The following is a 21,456-nucleotide window of genomic DNA, read 5'->3' as shown; positions in this document are numbered from 1 at the left end:
GTGTAACAGGTGTTTAGGGCAAGCATTGGGAACACTTGCTCGCGGAGAACACAGGTTTCTGGATCAGTTTCTCGCGTGGAAACAGGGCCTAAAGATCCATTTACATCTTGTGCAGGGCGGAGTACCTGTGAGGATTGTGATACTCTTGTGCAGGGCGGATGTACCTGTGAAGAGGCTTGTGCAGGGCGGATGTACCTGTGTGTAGGGCGGATGTACCTACAGATTCTCTTGTTTGAAATGTATTCATTCATGATGTATTTGGAAGAATCAGGTGCAGGCTGGTGGTGAATCCCCAGGCACCCGTAAACTTGTACTTGCAGACTCTTTTGGTAATATAACCTAAAGGGGGGGGGTCAGCCTATCATCGGCCCCTTTATGTGGTGTACTGTCATTTTCAGCTTTGTGGTTGTAATGCTCAAGTGTTAAGTGCTCAGAATCTTGTTCACATTTATACGATTCCAATACACGCGTCCGCCTCCCGTTACATTGCGCCTCCCGTTACATTGGTACCAGAGCTCAGTTTTTCCCCTCATTGGAAAACGGTCTGAGGCTTGGAATCATAAGTGGTGACCTGATTTGAGTGTCATGGACAGCCACATTTTTGACAGTGTGGGGAACACACAGGACCGTGAATTTCATGGTACAAAGGATGCAAGAGATGCTGCAGGCAATGATGTCTATGGAGATGCAGGTACTCATGACACTATGCATTCTGATTTGGAATCTTTGAGGCGTCAAGTGCGACGCTATAGGGCTGAAACCGAAGAGCTTAGGTCATTGAAAAATGACCCGGATGTACAAAGGGTGTTGGCTGCGAAGGCAAAGGCTTCGGTCCATGAAGTCACTTTTGAAGCAATTGCAAAGGAAATGGATGTTGAGAAACCCCGAGAGCTTGCACTTGCATACCTAATGGTTAAGGGTGATGTATACACTGAAGCAGATGGTAGTTTGTCTTTCAAGAAGCCACCCCTCATGGCTGCCCGTGGTGATGCACATGATGCACAACAAGCAGAAAGAGCACAGCAAGTGCCAAATGCTGAAAGGACAAGAGTCCCTGGTGCTAGGCTTGATGCAGGTCAAGAGAAGAGTAAGGATGAGGGATCCTCTACTCATTCCCGCTTTGCTCCAAGAAGACATGTCCGTTCTCGTGTTGAGCTTTCCACTCTTTTGGAGAGTGTGGCTCAAGAGAGAACGAAGAGGGATCGTGAATCTTCATCGCGGCATCATCATCATGCAGATGAACAGGATGTACATAGGGATGCTTATAGAAGGAAGAAGCCTCGAGAGTTCAAGTCCGGTGACAAGGATGTAAAGTTTGAAAACTTTCAGGGACGGATGGACTCTACCAAAGCACTTGCTTTCATTAGACAGTTTGAGATAGCTTTTTGCAATGAAGACTTTTCGGAAAAGTCTATGCTCAGGCATGTGGGAATGCATCTCAAGGATACGGCAAGTGATTGGTGGCTTGCAAAAATACTTGATGGAAGTGCTGCCCCAACTTGGTCTTCTTTCAAAATTCAGTTTTATGATCAATTCTTACCACCAAACTTTGCAAAGGATGTACGCAAGGAGTGGGATTGGCTGTCCCAAGATGAGGGAGAGTCCGTTGCTTCATACATAGCAAAGTTTTGGAAAGTCCTTCTCAAGGTTACTCCCTTCATGAAGATTGGAGAGGACGAGAAGAAGAGAAAGTTTGAATCGGGGCTCCATCATATCATTCAACAAAGCTTGGGAGTGTACCCAAATAAGACCATACAAGAGCTTATACACTCAGCCATGATTGCGGAGAACTTGCACATAAAAGCATCCACAAATAAGCCATTTGCAGGTCAAAACAAGAGCAAATTCAGGGCTGGTTATGACCAGAAAAAGGGTGGACAGCCACCTAAGAATGCTCCCAAAGATGGCCGAGATGCAAAGGATGACTCCGAAAAGAAGCCGGGGGGTAAACGCCACAATTTTGGGCTCTCAAAACAGTAATTGGAAGAGTACAGGAAGGCTGGAAAATGCTTTAAGTGTGGCAGTAAAGATCATATATATCCTAAATGCCCACAGAATCCTAAGAATGCTGAGCCTAATGTGCAAAAGCCTCTTGTGAATGTTGTACCCGATGTGCAGGGTAATACAGGGCATGAGCCCAAGAGTAGAGTCATATGCAAGGCTTGGGGCAAATTGAAGGATCAGCCCGCTTTATTTCTTTTTGATGATGCTTCCACAGATAACTTTATATGCGTACAGATGGCTGCCGCCATAGGTCTCAATGTGGAAGACATGGGAATGCAAATGAATGTAGATGCCGCCTTTGAGGGCAAACAGGTTGATGTAACTCCGGTCATTGGTAAGCTCCGTGTACATATACAGGACTACCTCGACTATGAGAGCTTTTTAGTGGCTCCTCTTACAGGTTGTGATGTTTTGTTGGGGATGCCCTGGCATCACCGTTTAGAGCCTATTAAGGCTTACAAAGAGAAGAAAATCAGCTTTGTACATAGAGGCCGTGAGCACTCTATAGATGCTGGTACTACTGGAAGTACCATACCTCTTGTAAGCCATGTACAAATTAATAAGGCAATAAAGAAATCAGCTTGTTCTTACTTGGTTTTTGTACGTGATACCATTGAACATTCTAGTGTTGATGTTAGTACATTAGATCAAGACAAGCTTGACTTTTTGAATGAGTTCAGAGATTGTTTTGCGAATGCTTTGCCAGCAAGGTTGCCACCAGAGAGGCCGGAAGATCATTGCATAGATCTAATTCCCGGTAGCTCTCCACCTAATAGGCCACCATACAGGGTGAGTGCTAGTCAACAAGAAGAGATTATGGCACAGGTGAATGAACTTTTGGAAAAGGGTTTGATTCGGCCTAGTTCCTCGCCATATTGCTCGCCGGTACTTCTTGTTCAAAAGAAGGATGGTACTTACAGGATGTGTGTTGATTACCGTGCCCTCAATAAGATAACCATCAAGAATCGGTTTCCGATTCCGCGCATTGATGACATCTTGGACAAGCTTGAAGGTTCGGCATGTTTCAGCCGAATAGACCTCAAGAGTGGGTATCATCAAGTGAGAGTGGCACCTCAAGATGTACACAAGACTGCATTCAGGACAGCCTTTGGTCTTTATGAGTTTTTGGTGGTGCCTTTTGGCCTTACAAATGCACCCGCTACCTTCAACAGGATGATGGACAGGGTGTTCAGAAAGCATAGAAAGTTCACAGGTATATTCTTTGATGACATTATTATATTCTCAAAGAATGAAGCCCAACATCGTGAGCACCTGGCTATTGTGTTTAAAGAGCTTAAGGAAAATCAGCTCTACATAAATGCAAAAAAGAGTGAATTCTTCCTCCCAGAAATTCACTATCTTGGTCACATTGTATCAAAGGATGGTGTGCGTATGGATCCCGCAAAGATACAAACCATGCAAGAATGGCCAGAGCTGAAATCAGTCCATGAAGTGAGGAGCTTCCTTGGTTTATGTGCTTACTACAGGAGGTTCGTCAAGCATTTTGCTTTTATTGCCGCTCCGTTACATGACTTAACGAAGAAGAAAGCAATCTTTAAATGGACACAAGAAGAGAGAGATGCCTTTCAAAAGTTGAAGAGTGCAATCATCTCGGGACCGGTACTCATTATTCCGGATTTGCACAAACCTTTTGTTGTGGAATGTGATGCAAGTGGGGACTGCATAGGGGCTGTTTTGAACCAAGAAGGACATGCCATTGCCTATGAGAGCAGACGCTTGCAACATGCAGAGCTTCACTTACAGGTTTATGAGAAGGAGTTGTTGGCTGTAATTCATGCCCTTACTATTTGGAAACACTATCTTTTAGGGGCTGATTTTATGGTCAAAACTGATCATCAAAGTTTGAGATACTTTTTGACTCAAAGTAAGCTCTCAGAGAAGCATATGAGATGGGCAAATTTCCTCTCAATGTTTCATTTTCAGATTTTACACACTCCAGGGAAAAAGAATGTGGTGGCAGATGCCTTATCTAGACGACCACAGGTTCATGCTATTACAGTTGCATACCATGAGGACTTATCGGATATGCGTAATACTTATCATCTGGATGAGGATTTTGCACATGTATGGGCTGATTTGCAAGAGGGTATTGCTGTCCCATCTTATGTCATAAGAGATGGATATCTCATGATGCAAAATCGTATGTGTGTGGTAAAGAACCTTCGCCATAAGGTTATGGATGAGTGCCATGCTCCTCCATATGCAGGTCATAGAGGCATTTTGGCCACAGCACAAGCTTTGGAGAGGTATTTCTTTTGGCCACATATTCGCAAGGATATTGAAGCATATGTGCGTGAATGTATGGTATGTCAAAAGGTCAAATTTGACAGACATAAAGCACCTGGATTGCTTCAGCCTTTGCCTATACCAAATGAACCACGGGAAAGCATTGCTATGGATTTCATTATGGATTTGCCAAGGACGCCACAGGGAAATGATGCTATTTGGACCATTATTGACAGGTTTAGCAAGCAGGCACATTTCATTCCCGTGCGCAAGACAATAAAGCCAGATCATATGGCTAGGATGTTTTTGGCACAGATATTCAAACACCATGGCATGCCTAAATCTATTGTGGGGGATAGAAATCCTAGAACCACAAGCTTATTTTGGCGCGCATTGTTTGACAATATGGGTACAAAGCTGAACTTCTCATCAGCTTAACCATCCATAGACAGATGGGCAAAGTGAAATAGCAAATTCAGCCGTCCTCGACTTGCTGAAATCTTATGTATCCGACCGCAAATCGGATTGGGAGAAGTATTTGCCACTTGTGGAGTTTGCCTACAACAATACGGTACATACTTCTACGGGCAAGGCGCCCTTTGAGATTATCTATGGCAAGGTGGTACTACCACCCATCCTTCGTACAAAGGATGAGATTTTTGCAGCAGATGAGTATGTCAGAGACTTGGATACTGCATTTGCACAGGTACGGACAGCCATAGAGAGGTCTCAAATCAAGAATAAAAAGGCAGCTGATAAGCATAGAAGGGATGTACAATTCAAACAAGGTGATTGGGTCTTGCTGAAATTTGAAAAGGCACGCCTTATGAAGAGGCCAGGAAAAGAGGGAAAGTATCCTAAACTTTCCAACAGGTACTATGGACCTTTTCAGATCTTGGAGAAGATCAATGATGTTGCATTTCGGCTTGTACTCCCAGATCATTGGAACATGCATAATGCTTTTCATGTGAGCCTATTGAGGCCTTATGTGGGACCGACACCGTTTGAGCCGGTTTTGGAAGACCCACCCGAGGTGGATGAGCTGGAAGAGATTCTTCAACCTGAACAGATTGTTTTTCACAAGGAACGAAAGCTTGCGGGAGGCAAACTTGTTCGTAGGTACCTTGTGAAGTTCAAGAATTATTCAGCTTTGGATGCGAAATGGATGGATGAGGCCTACTTCGAGGATTACCCAGATCTTTTGAAGGCCTATCTGGAGGCTTTTCAGTTGCGGTCAACTGATTAGAAGCCGGGGGGATGTCACAAATCCCTATATTCTAGGGACATGCGGATGCGTGTCAGGCCTAGAAACATGCGGATGCATGTATGTATTATACCTGGGCATGTGTATGGATCATATGAGTGGATGCATATGAGTCCAAGGACATGGCAGGACATTTGTGGACTTTCGGGCGGTGCCCGTGTGGATTCCGGCCATGCACACATGGTGTGTTATGATGGCAGGCGGAATATTTTCAAGTACAAGAATGATGATAGGTGGTTCTCCAAGTTTACTTGTGCACAATGCATAAATGATGCATGCCATAACTTTATTTTACTTTGTGTGACATTGTTGCTGCCTGGACAATGCTTGTTATTTTGGCTTGTGAAGTCCGAGGGACCGGGGACGCCCGGGCACCTTGTGGACACGTGTGTGCACTCCTGCTTGGGCCTAAAACTGTGGGCTTATGGGTTTTGCAGGTGGTAAGTGCGTCCACACTCAATTTACAGCTTATTTTATTTACTACTAAAGTTTATTGGTTTGCAGGTCCACACTCATTAATAAGTGGCCGGACAACTTATAATGCGTTCGCATTTGGTTGGACTAAAATTAATGAAGTCCGGACAGCTTATGGCCATTTCCCATTTGGTTGGACCAAAATTAATGAAGTCCGGACAGCTTATGGCCATTTCCCATTTGGTTGGACCTAAACTTATACAAACAGGACAAATGGAGCACTATGGGCTGGACACCTACCTGGACACCTTATGGGAACACTTGTCAGCCTGTATGTGAACCCACCAAGCCCCATAGGTGGCACTGGAGAAAGGCGCCTCCTTCAAGAGGTCATTTGGGCTGTTTTATTCATAACTCAACACATTGGAGAGCTGGTTGAAGCTTTGGGAGTTGCTACAGGGCTGGTTGCTTGCTTCCCGGATTCACACAAGCATGGATATCGATCCCCACACTCTTCTAAAGGGCTGGTTGGTAAATTTCAGACCTGTAATTTCTGGTTATTGCGAGTTTTGGGCTGGTTACAGGTGTCCAAAGTCAACTTGGACAGTACAGGACAGCTCTAGGGACCTCCACAGGGCTGTAGGACCCTTTACAGGTGGATTTCTCGCGATGGAAAGTTGCTGTTTTGGACTGGTTATTGCATAAAACAGGCTGGACAGCAATGGAATATGTGAGCATGGATGTGTCTCAAGGATTCTTGGTGTAACAGGTGTTTAGGGCAAGCATTGGGAACACTTGCTCGCGGAGAACACAGGTTTCTGGATCAGTTTCTCGCGTGGAAACAGGGCCTAAAGATCCATTTACATCTTGTGCAGGGCGGAGTACCTGTGAGGATTGTGATACTCTTGTGCAGGGCGGATGTACCTGTGAAGAGGCTTGTGCAGGGCGGATGTACCTGTGTGTAGGGCGGATGTACCTACAGATTCTCTTGTTTGAAATGTATTCATTCATGATGTATTTGGAAGAATCGGTGCCAATGAGAAGACGACCTCAGAAGCAGCAGGAAAATGAGACTTGCTCTGAAACTTGCACTGGGACAGTGTTTGGCGGTGAAGAGCTATTGACTCAAAAGCCAAACTCTAAACCCTAGGCACTGTCTCCAAACAACACTGTTCTGAAACCGATGTTGGATGTGAAAGGAGATGCTCCGCATAGACTCACAGACAAGACATGCACACAAGCTCAGAGAGCAACAGAGTCGATGGTGATAGCTGGAATGTACTCGATTAGGTAATGAGCGTGTGGAGTACAACGTACTAGTAGAGCCCTTAGAGGGCTGATGTGGTTGATAACACACTAAGGGTGTGCTCTAACTTCTTCCGAGGAAAAAACCCCTACCGTGATTAGCTTTTTTCACACCGGAACTTCTTGGAGGCAGAAGGCTAACAGGGACCAGACTTTGGAACGAAGGACTGGAGGAGAGTGGAGAGACTCTCAAGGTTGTGATGTCACGTGTGATCAGGAGTAAGCCGTCAGTGCCACATGCCATGGTACTCAGAGTTTGGATCAGCCCCCCCCATCATAGATGCCATGTTCGAGACCATCACATACATAACAAGTCGACACATTACATAGAGATCGCCTCTTGTGGAATCCTCTAGAATTTGTTGACATAGGAGGATCATAGCACACACGCACCATGAGTTGGTTTAAGTCACATGGCTTGCAGATGGACCACCTCCCTCCTTATAAGTATAGCGATCACTCCCCCTTCTTGATCTCTCACGGTAGATCAACCTCATCGTCCATCTAGATCTGACCCGGCTTCATATAGACTAGACATGGATATCCGCGATCAAGCTATCCCCGAAGCTCGAGCCCCACAGAGGGCTTTTTTGATGGTTAATAGGGATGGATTCATTGAGAGGTCCAGTTATCACCACAAACACATGTCCCATGACATAAGGATTGCCTTTGGTCAACTGAGGGTGTCGCCACATTGCCTTCGTATTGAGACGGGGAGAGTAGAGGGCATTCCACGGGATAGACTGTTATGTAGGTTATGTGGCAGGGGGGAGATAGAGTGAGCAGAGTTATACCTACTTAGATGCCTAGTCATCTCTGAGGGGTGTGGGTGCTACCACTGTCTTTTAGTGAGGAGTTTGGGTCCTTGTCACAGGTGATGCATTATAGAAATGAGAGATGTATGGGACTATACATAACAAAGCCGAGGCACCATAGAGACAGACTAACCCAAGAGGCACAATACGGCATAGACAGCTACCGTTGACTTTTTTGGCTTAGTGGCGAGGCCCGACTTACTCTTAGGCCATACGAGATCCGCGGGGGCAGATTGACCAAGACAGGGCTAGACGTACCCACACTGAGTGAGCACTCCACACACTCGGGGGGTTCTCTGAGAGGGAGAGCACATTTTCTCCATAGAGCTAGCTGCTAGACGACCCCAATCCGGAAGGCCCAGACCCTCCACCTCACATCTCGAGATCCAGGACTTGCCTCAATGACATATAGAGGCACTTCCATAGGTGGACATAGAGGCCAAATACTCGGGTCATGAAGAGGACAACATTATGAGTTCGGACATATGAGGCTCTTTTGTTGCCCACTATATTGTGTTTCAAGGCCGATGTCTATCTAGGACATTACTTGTAGGGCCACCTTACATGCTTCCACCCTGGCTACAAAAGCTATTGTTTTTTCTTTTGGAAGATAGTTTTTTATTTTTCATGTTGTCTTGACATAGTTTACTCATATATCACATGTAACATCTTTGTGGTCTCATAGACCCTTCGGGTCTTTCGTAGAATTTAGTAACAACTTTCTTTCATTCTTTCATTCTGTGTCACGTGCATGCCCATGCCATGGCTAAACCCTAGCATGAACAGTCTTAATCCCTGTTTACTCAGCAGTTAAGTCAACATCTACATCATCAGTTTCATCAACCATAGCAGCATCAGCATCATCTTCATCATCAGCATCATTGTCAACAATACCATCACTTGAGGGCATGGACTTCTGTCGGCTGCCTGTAGACAGCTTGTCAGCAGCCAGCAGAGAAGGCCTAGCAACAGTTGGGACAGCAACCAGATGAAGGCCTAGCAACAGTTGGGACAGCAATCTCTATTTAATTGTTGATTTTTTTTAGTAAATTTTAATATTTACTAATAAAATGTTATTTTTTGTTGATTTGTGTTGATGAATTGCACATGGATCATCGATTTGGTGATTGGAACATGTGTTACTACAATTCAATGGACGAATCGACGTTGCGGGGGAATACCGTGAGTTAATGCTATTTTTTCCTATTTTTTATGGTTAAAATCGAGCATTAATGGAATTTTTTACAAAAATACCATAAAGTTTATGGTGGATATTTTTGTAGAATGGATTCCCTGAATTTCTAGAAATTTTAGAAAATTTTTCCTAATTTTTTAGGAATTTTTTGAGTATTTTTTGATTTAAAATGTATTTTTATACATTTTTTGCGGGTTTTTTCCGCGGGAATGCGATCAAATTTCTGTCAATTTGCTACTGAAATTCAGTAGGGGACAGCGTGTTGATGCATAGATTGCTCTCCCGTGTGGGTGGAGTCCTCTCCGCCTCTCAAATCTGATATTTCCTTCATTTTTCTGTGAAATTTCTCTTAAAAAGGAATTTTTTAAATTAAACATTAATCATAATTAATGTCTAATTATGATTATGAGTTTAATTAAAAAAGCTTAATTAAAGATTAAGCTAATCTCTGATTAACAGAGAAGGGTGGAGAAAGAGAATGAAAAGGAGGTGAAGGAGAGGAAAGATGAGAAGAAGGTTTTCACTCTCTCTATCTCTCTCTCTCTTACGCGCAGGCGACGACCGACGGGAGGGGGGGGGGGCCTGCGCTGCAGCCGGGCGAAAAAAATCGCCCCCCTCCTTAAAAAAATCAAATAGGTAATAACCCAATAAAGTTTATAATTTTTTTTTCATTTTAAAAAAAATGAGTTTTTTTTAAAAAATGAGTTTTTTAAAAAAAAACTTTTTGAATATATTTCAGGAAAAAGCTTGAAAATAGCCTGGAAAATACTGAAAAATAGGGGATTTGAGAAAAAAAAATCTCTGAAAAATCTCTGAAAATTTCTTCTTAAAATTTCTTGGCTTTTCATCTTCCGAAAAACCTTTGGCTTTCCGTTTTCTCGAAACCTTTTGGCTTTTCGAATTCCTGAAAAACTTTTGACCTTCCGTATTCCGGAAATCTTTGACCTTTCACATTCCGAATTTTTTTTTTGGTCTTTTCATTTTCCCAAAACTTTTGGCTTTCCGTATTCCGGGAAAACCGTTGGAATTCCGAAATTTTTTTGACCATTCGTATTCTAAATGCGTTCGGGGTTGATCAAAAATTTTAAAAAATTCTTGAAAATTAGTGGAAAATTTACAAAGGCTATTTTAAATTTTGGAAAAATGTGGGGTTGGTGTTTGGCATGTGGTGTGTCCATTCGGGCGCCCGTGACCATTCAAATTCCTTTAAAATTATATTTTTTGACCCAAAAAATTAGAAAAATTCATTAAAATTAAAAATTTTCATTGGATTTGAGAATTGTCGGGCGAAATTGGAAATTTCGTGAACGATGGGATTCTCAGGAAAAATTAGAAATATTCTGAAATTATTTTTAGAAATCCTAAAAATTGGTATTTTTAAAATATCAATGGTATTTTGGCAAATTAAATTACTAAAAATTTTCTGGAAAAGTATAGGTTTGGAATGCCATGAGATAGGTTTAGTGGAATTCAAAATTATTATATTTTGAGACCCTGTTAAATTTGGAAAAATTAGAAAAAAATCATGATAATTCTTTTTCTCGAGAATTTAATATTTTCGAGGGTTATTTAATGTTGAAGTACGTTTTCTCGTGCTGACATTAGATAGATGCAAGTTATTCGCATATTATTAATACGATTATACCTCGTATTAATGGATATTTATGTTTGGATTAATTCGAAACGATGTATTCATGATTTTTTACCATTGTTTAGCCATTCTTTTTGGACATGTTCCTTAATTTCTTTTGATGGCTATAATTTTCGTTCAAAGTGTGTTTCACCTTTGACACTTTTCCATGATAATTTATTTTGCACCGCAGCAGAAGCAGAAGCAAAGTGCAATATTTATGGCATTTATTGCCAAGAGCATGTCTAGGACCTGGCCGACAGCCCTTGGTGCTGGCCGACTTGTGCCTCAGATTATTATATAAGCATCTCATCGTTTTCAACAATCAGCAAGTCATTAGTTGAGCATTCAATCATCTAGAATCAGTAAGACTCATGTAGAAGGGGCATCGGTCACCTCTATGGGACTGACCATAGCCCTACATCATGTACAAGCATCAAGTTACCTTTTTGTACCATAGTAATACAAGAAAACCTGACACCTAATCTCTGTTCTCTTCTCTCTCCTTTGTCTTAATCTTGTGTTAATTAGCATCAATGTTCTTAATCATATGCTTAGGACTGTGGATCAGTACAGCAAGGCCTCTGCGCATGCAACATTGGTATTAGAGCATTCAAGCTCAGCCCACTAAGCTATGTCCCAAGGAAGGTGCACAGTTCCAGCAGAAAGCATGCAGCAGGGTAGCAGAAGGAGTGGTCCACAAAAAATAGGCAAAGCCAGAGGAGGCATCCCCTGAGGGTAGGTACGCATACCTAGCACCTCATTAAGCTCTAAGATCATTTCCAAAGGCCTAGCAACAGGCATGATCAGTTCCGGTAGGTGACCCGACGCTGTGTCAAGGTTAAGGGAAAGCATACATGGGGACAACAGTGAACAGTTGCTCAGTTCTTCATCAAAGACTTGGAAGTGGAGATCAGGAGTGAAGGAGTTTAGACAAAAAATATCAGTCAGTAGCAGTCAAAGTCAGTAAGCAGTAGTAGTTCAAGGTCAGTAAAAGTCCAGGGAGAAAGGATGACAGAGTGTTCAGACAAAAAATATCAGTCAGTAGTAGCAATCATAGTCAGTAGCAGTTCAAGGTCAGTAGAAGTCCCGTGATCAAGTTTAGCAGAAGGGAATGCCATGTGCACGCCCGTGCCATGGCTAAACCCTGGCATGAACAATCTTAATCCTTGTTTAGTCAGCAGTTAAGTCAACGTCAAGTTTAGTAGAAGGGAATGCCATGTGCACGCCCGTGCCATCGCTAAACTCTAGCATGAATAGTCTTAATCCTTGTTTAGTCAGCAGTTAAGTCAACATCTACATCATTAGTTTCATTAGCCATAGCAGCATTACCATCAGCATCACCATCAGCATCACTATCATCTTCATCATCAGCATTATTGTCAACATTACCATCACTTGAGGGCATGGACTTCTTTCGGCTGCCTGTAGAGGCTGCCTGTAGACAGCCTGTCTCAGCAGCCAGCAAAAGGCCTAGCAACAGTTGGGACAGCAACCAGATGAAGGCCAGAAAGGAGGGGCAGATAATAAGCTTCATTCAAAACCATCAATTTATTTTGAATGAATTCTGTAAGAGATTGCCCAAAAAGGATCTCTTGAAGTACTCGGAGACATGCTGCTTTGGTTATAACTTTCTCATGATGAAGAGGTTGTCCAAAGTGAAGTTGCCTTTGAAGCAGTTGGTTGTACGCAATGAGTGGATGGGATGGGCTCTTTCTCGGTCATGAGCCTTCATAGAGGTTGCGAAAACCATACAAGACTTCACATTTTTCAACTCTATCAATGTTGTGATGAAGCTGATCATGCGCTTGATGCGGATTGCAGATAGACGAGAGCCATGCATTGGCAAGGTTTATGAGGGGATTGACCGAATGATTGAGAAAATAGGGGAAATGGGCTTGTCTAATGAGAAATATGCAGAGGTTCGAGAATTATATGAAGCAGTTATCATTCTCCCATGCATGTTGCTGCGTATGTCTTGGATCCCAAGTTCCAAGGATGTGGACAAGAGGCCGATAATGAGGTGATGGATGGTTGGGAGACAGTGCTTTCTAGGCAGGTTCGTGATGCAGATAAACAAAGGTTGGTGAAAGACCAACTTGGATTTTATTGCACAAAGTTGGGAAGGTTTGGATCGGCCGATGCACAGAGAGGCGGGTTTAAGATAGGAGTTGCTTTATGGTGGAAGGAATATGGGGCTCGTACATCAGAGCTTCAATCATTGGCAGTAAGGATCTTGTCTCAAAAGTGCAAGCTCCTCTCCCATTGAGCAACTATGGAGTCTGTTCGGCCATGTTGCATCCAAGAAGAGGAACAAATTTAGGACAAAACAAGTCAATGACTTGATTTTTGTTGAGTGCTAATTTGCGCTTGCTTGGTGATATGGCTTCTCTCAAACTAGAGAAGTTTATATTACTTGATGAGGAGTCCTCTGATGATGAGGAGACACGCGGACTTGCAGATCCTGGTGAGGATGGGGTTGAAGATTTGGATACTGTAGATGTTGGTCTTGATGATATGGCTTTCTTGGATGACATAGATGATAGTCTTCTTGAAGGCATTACTGGTAGTAGCCATACATGATATCTCCTTACTATTTGCATGTCACCTTGACGCTTGGACTCTGGACTTGGGTTGTTTCTTCTATCTAGGCCGTGGGCCACATTTTGTCTTTTGTCACTTATGTTATATATGATGTGGGCTAATTTATTTTGACCTCTAAGATCTATTAGTATCTAGCCATGCAAATTGTGTGGTGCACTAGACTTTAGTGTGTCTGTGGTTTGGTTATATCTAAACTTTTGCAAATTCTGTAAGTATGTCTTTTTGTTTTAAGGTTACGTAATATGGGTTTTAAAATGAGCATTGTATATTAAGATTTATTGTCATTTCTAGGAATTATCTAGGTCGTTCGCCCTCGTTCCTGTTCCCCCTTTGGTCCGTTCCCGTTCCCTTGGTGGGGCTTTCGCTCCGTTCTTGTTCTGTTGCTACTATGATGCTTGGGATGCACAAGCATAGCATAGCTTTTGTCAAAGCATAACTAGAATAGGGTTTGTCAAAGCATAATTAGAGAATTCTTGGTTAAGAATGCAGAAGTAAACCCATGTCAAACCTGGAGTGTAATGCAGTTGTAGGCATTTGTGGCATATTCTCAGTTTAACAACAGGCCGTTTGTGATGGTTAAACCCGCAGGAAGCTGGGAATTGGAATTGTAGTATACAGTCCTCTAGGCCGTGGCTTTTTCTCTGGAAAAGCCACTGCTGAACAGTTGTCTGATACAGATGGTAGACTGGTAAGCTTTATAAGTACTTATCCATATTTTTATGGTTGGGTGTGTGCGTGCGTGTGTGCATCAATGTAGGGTACAATTAAAACAAGAGTCCAGCAATGTGTGCGTGTGTGCATCAGTGTAGGGTACAATTAAAACAAGAGTTCAGCAAGGTATGTTACATAATGCATTTGTGTCCATGTCAGGTCCAACACCCAAGGTTTCAGCGTGAGAATCTCGAAAAAAACAAGGTTTTCTATGATAATATTGCAAAACTGGCAGAGAGGCATGGTTGTACACCGGGACAGCTTGCTTTGGCATGGGTTTTGCATCAGGGGGATGATGTAGTGCCTATTCCTGGTAAGCACCTTAAATCTGCAAGTTTGTATTTGCTTCGCGGTAAGAACTTGCATGTTTGCGAAGCATGACATGGGATGCTCTTGATTTGGGCAGGCACATCAAAGACGAAAAACTTTGACGAGAACTTAGGTTCCCTTAAAGTAAAGCTCTCTCAAGAAGAGCTTAAAGAAATTGCTGCTGCAGTACCCGTGGATGAAGTTGTGGGGTTAAGATACCCTGATAATCACTATAAGCATGTATACAAGTTTGCAGACACACCTGCTTTCCAAGCATGAGAAAAGCTGTTACTAAAGCTTTGTACATTGTGATCTTTGGGGCAGTATGGTATGCTTATAGACGAAGGAGGAAAGAAAAGGATCTACACATACGCCATGCTTGAAGTCGGATACTATACATGAAGATGTTTCATAGCTAGACATAAGTGTATGCTGTGGCAACTCAAAATGCCAAGATAATTAATACTGCCAATAGAAAGCTCTGTTCCTTTGGATCTTATGGCAATCCATTATATATATGTGTACACACATACACACAAATACATTTAAATATATATATATGACTTAGAGGTAGACATTCGGGCATATAAACCTAATATTGATTTGGTCTACTAAAGAGAAACCTTTCTTTGTACAATATAAGTATTCTCATGCTTTTGAGTGGTTTTGATAGGCAGGGCCTTGTTTTAAGTGCGAGATGTTGTAGGACGTGCAGAAAAGACTCAGACAGTGTGGCACACAAGTTCACTATAAATCACCATTGTGATTAAAGAAAAAGAGTGTAAGTTGCATTCCTGAGAGGAAGAAAGCAAGGAGATCAAATGCTGTGTGCGCACGCACGTGTGTGCACAGTGTGACATCTTCATAATGCCATTCTGTGATTGTCTTGCATTGAGAACACACACACACACACACACACACACACACACACACGCATAGAGCGCACAATGAAAGAAAAAGGATGTGACTCACCTCCCCCAGCTGTAGGTTTGCTTTGCGGAGCCTCCTTGAGCTTGGGAGGGATAGACTTGTGCACCATCACCTTTAGATCATGAGACTACCTCGTAGTCAGACCACCACCATGCATGGTACTGGTATACAAAGCTCGGCAACCCTTGGCCCATTTTAGATCTAGATCCACACAAGGCATGCTCAACATTGAGTTATGAGCTCTCCTCATAACTCAACATTGAGCTCGTCACATGCTCATATAGGACTTGTGCACCATCACCTTTAGAAATGAGACTACCTCGTAGTCAAACCACCACCATGCATGGTACTGGTATACAAAGCTCGGCAACCCTTGGCCCATTTTAGATCTAGATCCACACAAGGCATGCTCAACATTGAGTTATGAGCTCTCCTCATAACTCAACATTGAGCTCGTCACATGCTCATATAGGACTTGGTGTATGGTACTGGTCTACAAAGCTTGGTAGCTCTAGACTTACCTTCGGGCTAGTCTACATCTAGATGCACACAATGCATGCTTAAATTTGAGTTATGATGAGCTCGTCTCATGCTTATATAGGACTTTGGCATTGTACGATCCATACTTGAATGGGCTAAATTTCTCTCTCTCAAAAGCTAGTTGCTTTTTAATATGATGCTTATGGACATCATCCCATGCCCATGCCAATGCCAAGGATGTAAACAAACTTGTCCTCTTAAGAGCTCACCTCCGTAGGAGTAAAGACAAATGCTCTCCCTCAGAAGATGCTACTTAATCTTCATTTGTCTTGTATGGAAGCCTTGACCATTAAACATATCTAAATGCATAAAATGCTTTTTATGAATAGGAATGTCTTTATTCATAGTATGTAGTGTCTAGTCCTTTAAAATAGAGATTAGGTGCTTTATGACACTCCTTAATAACTATTAGCACAAATGTAGTGTAAATTGAAGAGTACAATTAAATGTCCAAATCAAAGGAGTTTTGTAAAAGAATGATATTGCATGAAATAGCAGCTTTCAAATGTTAGGTTTGAACTCTCAATGGTAGATATTAGTGTATAATTAACTAATAAACAACATAAAACTTTGTGAGAAAATGCTTACATATGTGTATATATATATATATGTTAATCACTGTGTTAGTTAACATGATTTACCCACCTGACCTACCATAAGGTGATTTGCCATCTCACTTGCTCGAAAGGACACTTATCTTTTGTAAGATGGCGTTGGAATATATAAAGCAACATTACCATGTGCTTAATGTCAAATACGGAAACTATATAGATTTTGTGTATATAGTTTCTTGAGAGTGGTAATAGAGGTCGGACCATTTTTAAGTTTGACTAGCCTAGTGTGAAAACTAGTCATTTGTATATAAGTCATTTTTGACAATAAGCAAGATACAATCATTCCATTGTAATAATTTTGTTGTAAGATGGCGTTGGAATATATAAAGCAACATTACCATGCGCTTAATGTCAAATACGGAAACTCTATAGATTTTGAGTATATAGTTTCTTGAGAGTGGTAATAGAGGTCGGACCATTTTTAAGTTTGACTAGCCTAGTGTGAAAAATAGTCATTTTATATGTCATTTTTGACAATAAGCAAGATACAATCATTCCATTGTAATAATTTTGTTGTAAGCTTTCCTTCTTCCCTCTTAATGCTTGCTTGCATGCTATTGGATTCTTACATGCTAGATGGATGCTTGTTTGAATAGATGTGATTGTAGGTTTCTCGCTTCCATTAGCTTCTTCATTCCTCACCTTTTGTGAGAGAGAACCATCGAGAAGAACCATCTCTTCTTGCCTTCATCTAGGCATTGAGAGCTCTACCTTCACCATTGGCAAAGGAGCATTGCGGTGCGTGACAATGGAGTGAGGATGCGACGGCGGACGAGCTAGCACGTTCACATTGGGAAGTAGACAAAGCAATGAAATCTTAGAGCTGCAAAGTGTTAGTCTTTGAATACATGTGATTGTAGGTTTCTTGCTTCCATAAGCTTCTGTATGCCTTTTGTGAGAGGGAAATATCGTAAGAAGAACCATCTCTTCTTGCCTCCATCTAGGCATTGAGAGCTTTACCTTCACCCCATTGGCAAAAAAGTATTCCAATATAATAATGGAGTGAGGATGCGAAGGATGAGCTAGCGCACCCACATTGGGAAGCTGCATTTGGGGCTCTAAGGTAACACCCACTGACACATGCTTCAACAAGTCTAAGGTAAGCTCTTGACTAGAGCATATTTAGTGACGATCTCGTGGAGTAGCCTAGGGCTTAGCTCCATTTATCCGTCCATTCCAAGCTATCGGGTTATTGCCCAGAGGTCGCACTCCGAAAAGCATACACTTTTCAATCCATTGGATGTGTTTAATTTGAAGTTTGTTTGTTAGGATAAAATCTTGGTTTCTTGGTGATTTTCATGAAATTGGAACCTTAGAGACTTAGATTCATTGCTTTGATCTAAGGATGTTAAGCACAATGGTTAACATTATTCTAAGTGTGGTTATGCTTCATGTAATTTATTTTTATGCAAAACCATGCTAAACACTTCATGTAAAAAGATATAGGATGATCGAGCTTACGACATTTATAACGCCCACTATGAGCAACAAGCCTAGGTGTACATAGAGCTAGAGAACCAATTTTGGGCCCCCAATTGTTAAATGGGCAGTTGACCCCGTTGTAAAGAGAGAGCTCATGTATATAAGTGACTTATGAAAAGGATATAATTCCATTATCACAATCGAGTCTTCTTGTTTTTCTCTCTTGCTCTCTTCTGGCTATCTATGGTGGTGAGCTTGGGTGTGGATGCATGCATGCTTGCTTGATTATATGTGTGCTTGTAGGTGATGCTCTCTACCTTCTCCGTTCTTCTTCTTCTCCTTGGTCTCTGTCTTTGTCTCTCTCTATCTCTTGCACGCATGATGGCATTAAGATAGGAGTAGAGCTCTCCATAACTCGTTCTCTCATTGCGCCCTACCTAGCTCAAGAAAAGCTCCACTTGGGTGACATAAGTGGTAGTGGAGTGAGCCCCTAGTGGCTTCACATCAAGGAGTTAACTCTCTTAGGGTTGGCTAAGTGCATGTTCCCGAACCGACCCTTGTATCTTTCCTTTTCTCTTCTCTTCTTCCTCTCTCATGCAAGGAGAATGCTCATGTAGGTGAACATCTTTGGCGCAAATCCACTGGTAGAAGTTGGTTATGAGATGCTTGTTTGAATTGTGTTATTTTGTGTTCCCTTGTACAATGGAGTTGCAAGAGAATTGGGAGCATTAAGAGCTTCGGAGGTTACACCAAAAGCAGAAGCTACAAGTAAGTGCTTTGATTTTTCTCTTCATTTCATTAATTTTGATTTTTCTTTTAAGTAGTTAAAAAACTGCATATTTGCTAAATCCCACCATTAATCTTAAGATATTATGATTGAGTAGGCGTTCCTTGCATCATTAGATAGCTTAGGACTAGCCTAAGCCATCCATAAAAAGAAAACCCTAAAAAATCTTCAATTGAGGGGGAGAAATTAGAGAAAGACCATGGAAAAATTGGGTGCAGTTCAATCTCATGTTGCATCTTTGAGAAGTGAATGGCTGTTCACTTCACACAGGTATGATTGTAGCTCCCTTAGCCACGCTTGTTCACTTCTTGTTGGAGAATCTCACCAAATATGTCTCATAAATGAGAGTCATGTGCATTAAAAAGGGCATAAATGTACATTTAAAGAGCATAAATGTAGTACAGCTAAACGAGAATATTTGAAGGTGGCTGTCAGAAGATACATCATTTTGGCGTAGTCAAGATATTTGCTTGTCAGTCTCTCTGTGAACATCAGTACCTTCACAAACGTACGTCCATTCCTTCCCAAGCTTGAGTGAATGGCTATACCTTTACGAGTGAACGCCTATTTTCCCTCACGGATGAAAGTCTTTTTCCTAACACAAGACACAGATGTACCCTTTTGTTAATTGAATGTTCGTTCCACTAATAGAGGAATGCCCGTTCTTCTCTCTAGTCACAATCGTACCTTCTTGACACATGAATGCCCGTTCCTCCATAAGGGAATGCCCGTTCCTGTTTCCAATCCATGACCGTACCTACAATGTACGGTCGTAACTCTTATTAAGCCACGTCCATATCTACATCTGGTAAACGGCCGTTCCTAAGCTCCCTAAGGGCAAAAAAATTTCCCTGTCTAGAGTGTGACTCTGCACTGTTACTCAATGTATTCATGCACCTATGTTCAGGGAAATTGGTGCGAAACAACCCCTTATTCGACGACACTCAACCCTCATGCACAATCACTTGTGCTAGATCTAACCCTTTGGTTAACACAACATGGAGTCTAAAAGTGTTAGTCTTTGGTTAACACAACATGGAGTCAAAAAGTGTTAAGTCTTTGATAGCACTAGTGAAAGCATAGGACATCTAAGCACGGGACAAACCACCCTCGACTTAGAGTCAAGAGGATTGGCTGCCTAGTGCATGGACAGACCATTGACTCAAGAGCAAGCCCCAGGATCCCCTCCATATTCACGAAGGAGTCTTGCCTTGAGACTAAAAAACTTTATCCTCGGAAACAAACAATCAAAAGAGCCTCATCCCAGGGACATGAGCATGAAAAAACTGTCACACCTCAGCTAGATCCGAGACCAGAGGTAGGACACGGTCCAGATGACCTAATTCAGATTGATCCAACGATTTGGGGAGCCATGTTGGATGCTGCGGGTAGATTCATTCCAAGATCGTAGGCTAGCACCAAGCCAAGGACAAGAACCAGCTCCACAAGGTCTAGAGACCTCCTACCAAAGAGAAAGAGTCCACCCATAACTCTCCAGCCAGCTCCACAAGGTTTAGAGACCTCTTACCAAAGAGAAAGTCCACCAAGAACTCTCCAGCCCCAGCACACGGTACACATGTACAACCACTACCCACCTCGTGGGGTGTATCCCAGATACCATATGGATCCTTACGAAGCATACACCAGCCCACCACTGAGGCATGGTTCATAGATGGGATACTATCTTCTTGGTCTAGCTCCCCCGCCTATAGTACCCCAATCCGCACCAGCCTCGATCATGGTAGAATTGACACCTAAAATGTTGAGGATAGCCATGAAAATAGGAAAGGGGGTAGCTTCAGGAATTGTACCAGCAACACCTACGCATTCGGTGCAAGGGCCAAGACCGGAAAGAAATAAACCGGCCCACATTTCCAAACTTATCAGTAAGTTTAATGGGTCCGGAGACCCCATACCTCATTTGGAGATGTTTAACCAGATCTGTGAGGCATTTGGACACATGGAAGATTAGGTTAAGGTGAGTGCCTTTGGCCTCACCCTTGACGGGAAAGATGGACAGTGGTTTCGATCACTAAAAGTGGAAGACAAGGCTACCTTAAATGCCTTGAAAGAGGCCTTCACAACATAAGGATATTCAAGATAAGGAACTTGATGAAGTCTACTTGAACAGTTGTAGAACGTAAAACAGAAAGAGGAGGGAGAATCCATCCGGGACTATATCAACCAGGTGAGATATCTTCACTCTCGTTGTAAACGATAGGGACAAGTTCTGTGAGTGACGAAAGATTGATCGATTGATTCCTAGAGGGACTTGAAGATGTAGCCGTGCATAACTCCTCCCTATATGCTCTAGGGCATACCTCCTTTGAGCAATGCTGCAGAAACACCATGGATTTCAAGGCCAATTTCAAGGAAACTCATTCTCGAGAATTGCATGAGGGCACTTCTGAAGCTTCCTTCAAAACCACAAGCACAAAATTGGAAGGAAAGGAAAGGAAAAGAATTCTTTTTAGGACAATAGGTGGAGCAGCTAGCATTAATCTCTCTTGCACACAACCCTTAATTACATCAGGAAGGCAAAGATTGTACAAGTAATTGCGGGTGGAAAACAAGCAATGATAGATGCAGGTTATAGTCATATAGTGACCATACATTTCGATCTTTCTTGTGTAAATATGTTTATTGGTATTGCTTGAAACAAACA

The 21,456-nt window shown here is 42.3% G+C and overlaps 1 protein-coding gene across 2 annotated transcripts in view; it reads left to right on the top strand.

Annotated features, from left to right (window-relative positions):
- Positions 1 to 15,120, top strand: part of LOC147634770 (putative aldo-keto reductase 1) — a 50,060-nt gene extending 34,940 nt beyond the window's left edge. For both annotated transcript variants that reach the window (XM_086803954.1, XM_086803955.1), the window contains 3 exons: positions 14,067 to 14,166; positions 14,349 to 14,502; positions 14,596 to 15,120. In XM_086803954.1, coding sequence (XP_086660080.1) covers positions 14,067 to 14,166; positions 14,349 to 14,502; positions 14,596 to 14,777 — 436 coding nt within the window. In that variant the 3' untranslated portion in view covers positions 14,778 to 15,120. The remainder of the gene's footprint in view (positions 1 to 14,066; positions 14,167 to 14,348; positions 14,503 to 14,595) is intronic.
- The last annotated feature ends 6,336 nt before the right edge of the window (positions 15,121 to 21,456 follow it).

The sequence above is a fragment of the Cibotium barometz genome, chromosome 10 (assembly GCF_041138505.1).
Source record: "Cibotium barometz isolate CiBa-2024 chromosome 10, ASM4113850v1, whole genome shotgun sequence".
NCBI lineage: Eukaryota > Viridiplantae > Streptophyta > Polypodiopsida > Cyatheales > Cibotiaceae > Cibotium > Cibotium barometz.
This window is presented reverse-complemented; position numbering and strand designations above follow the sequence as displayed.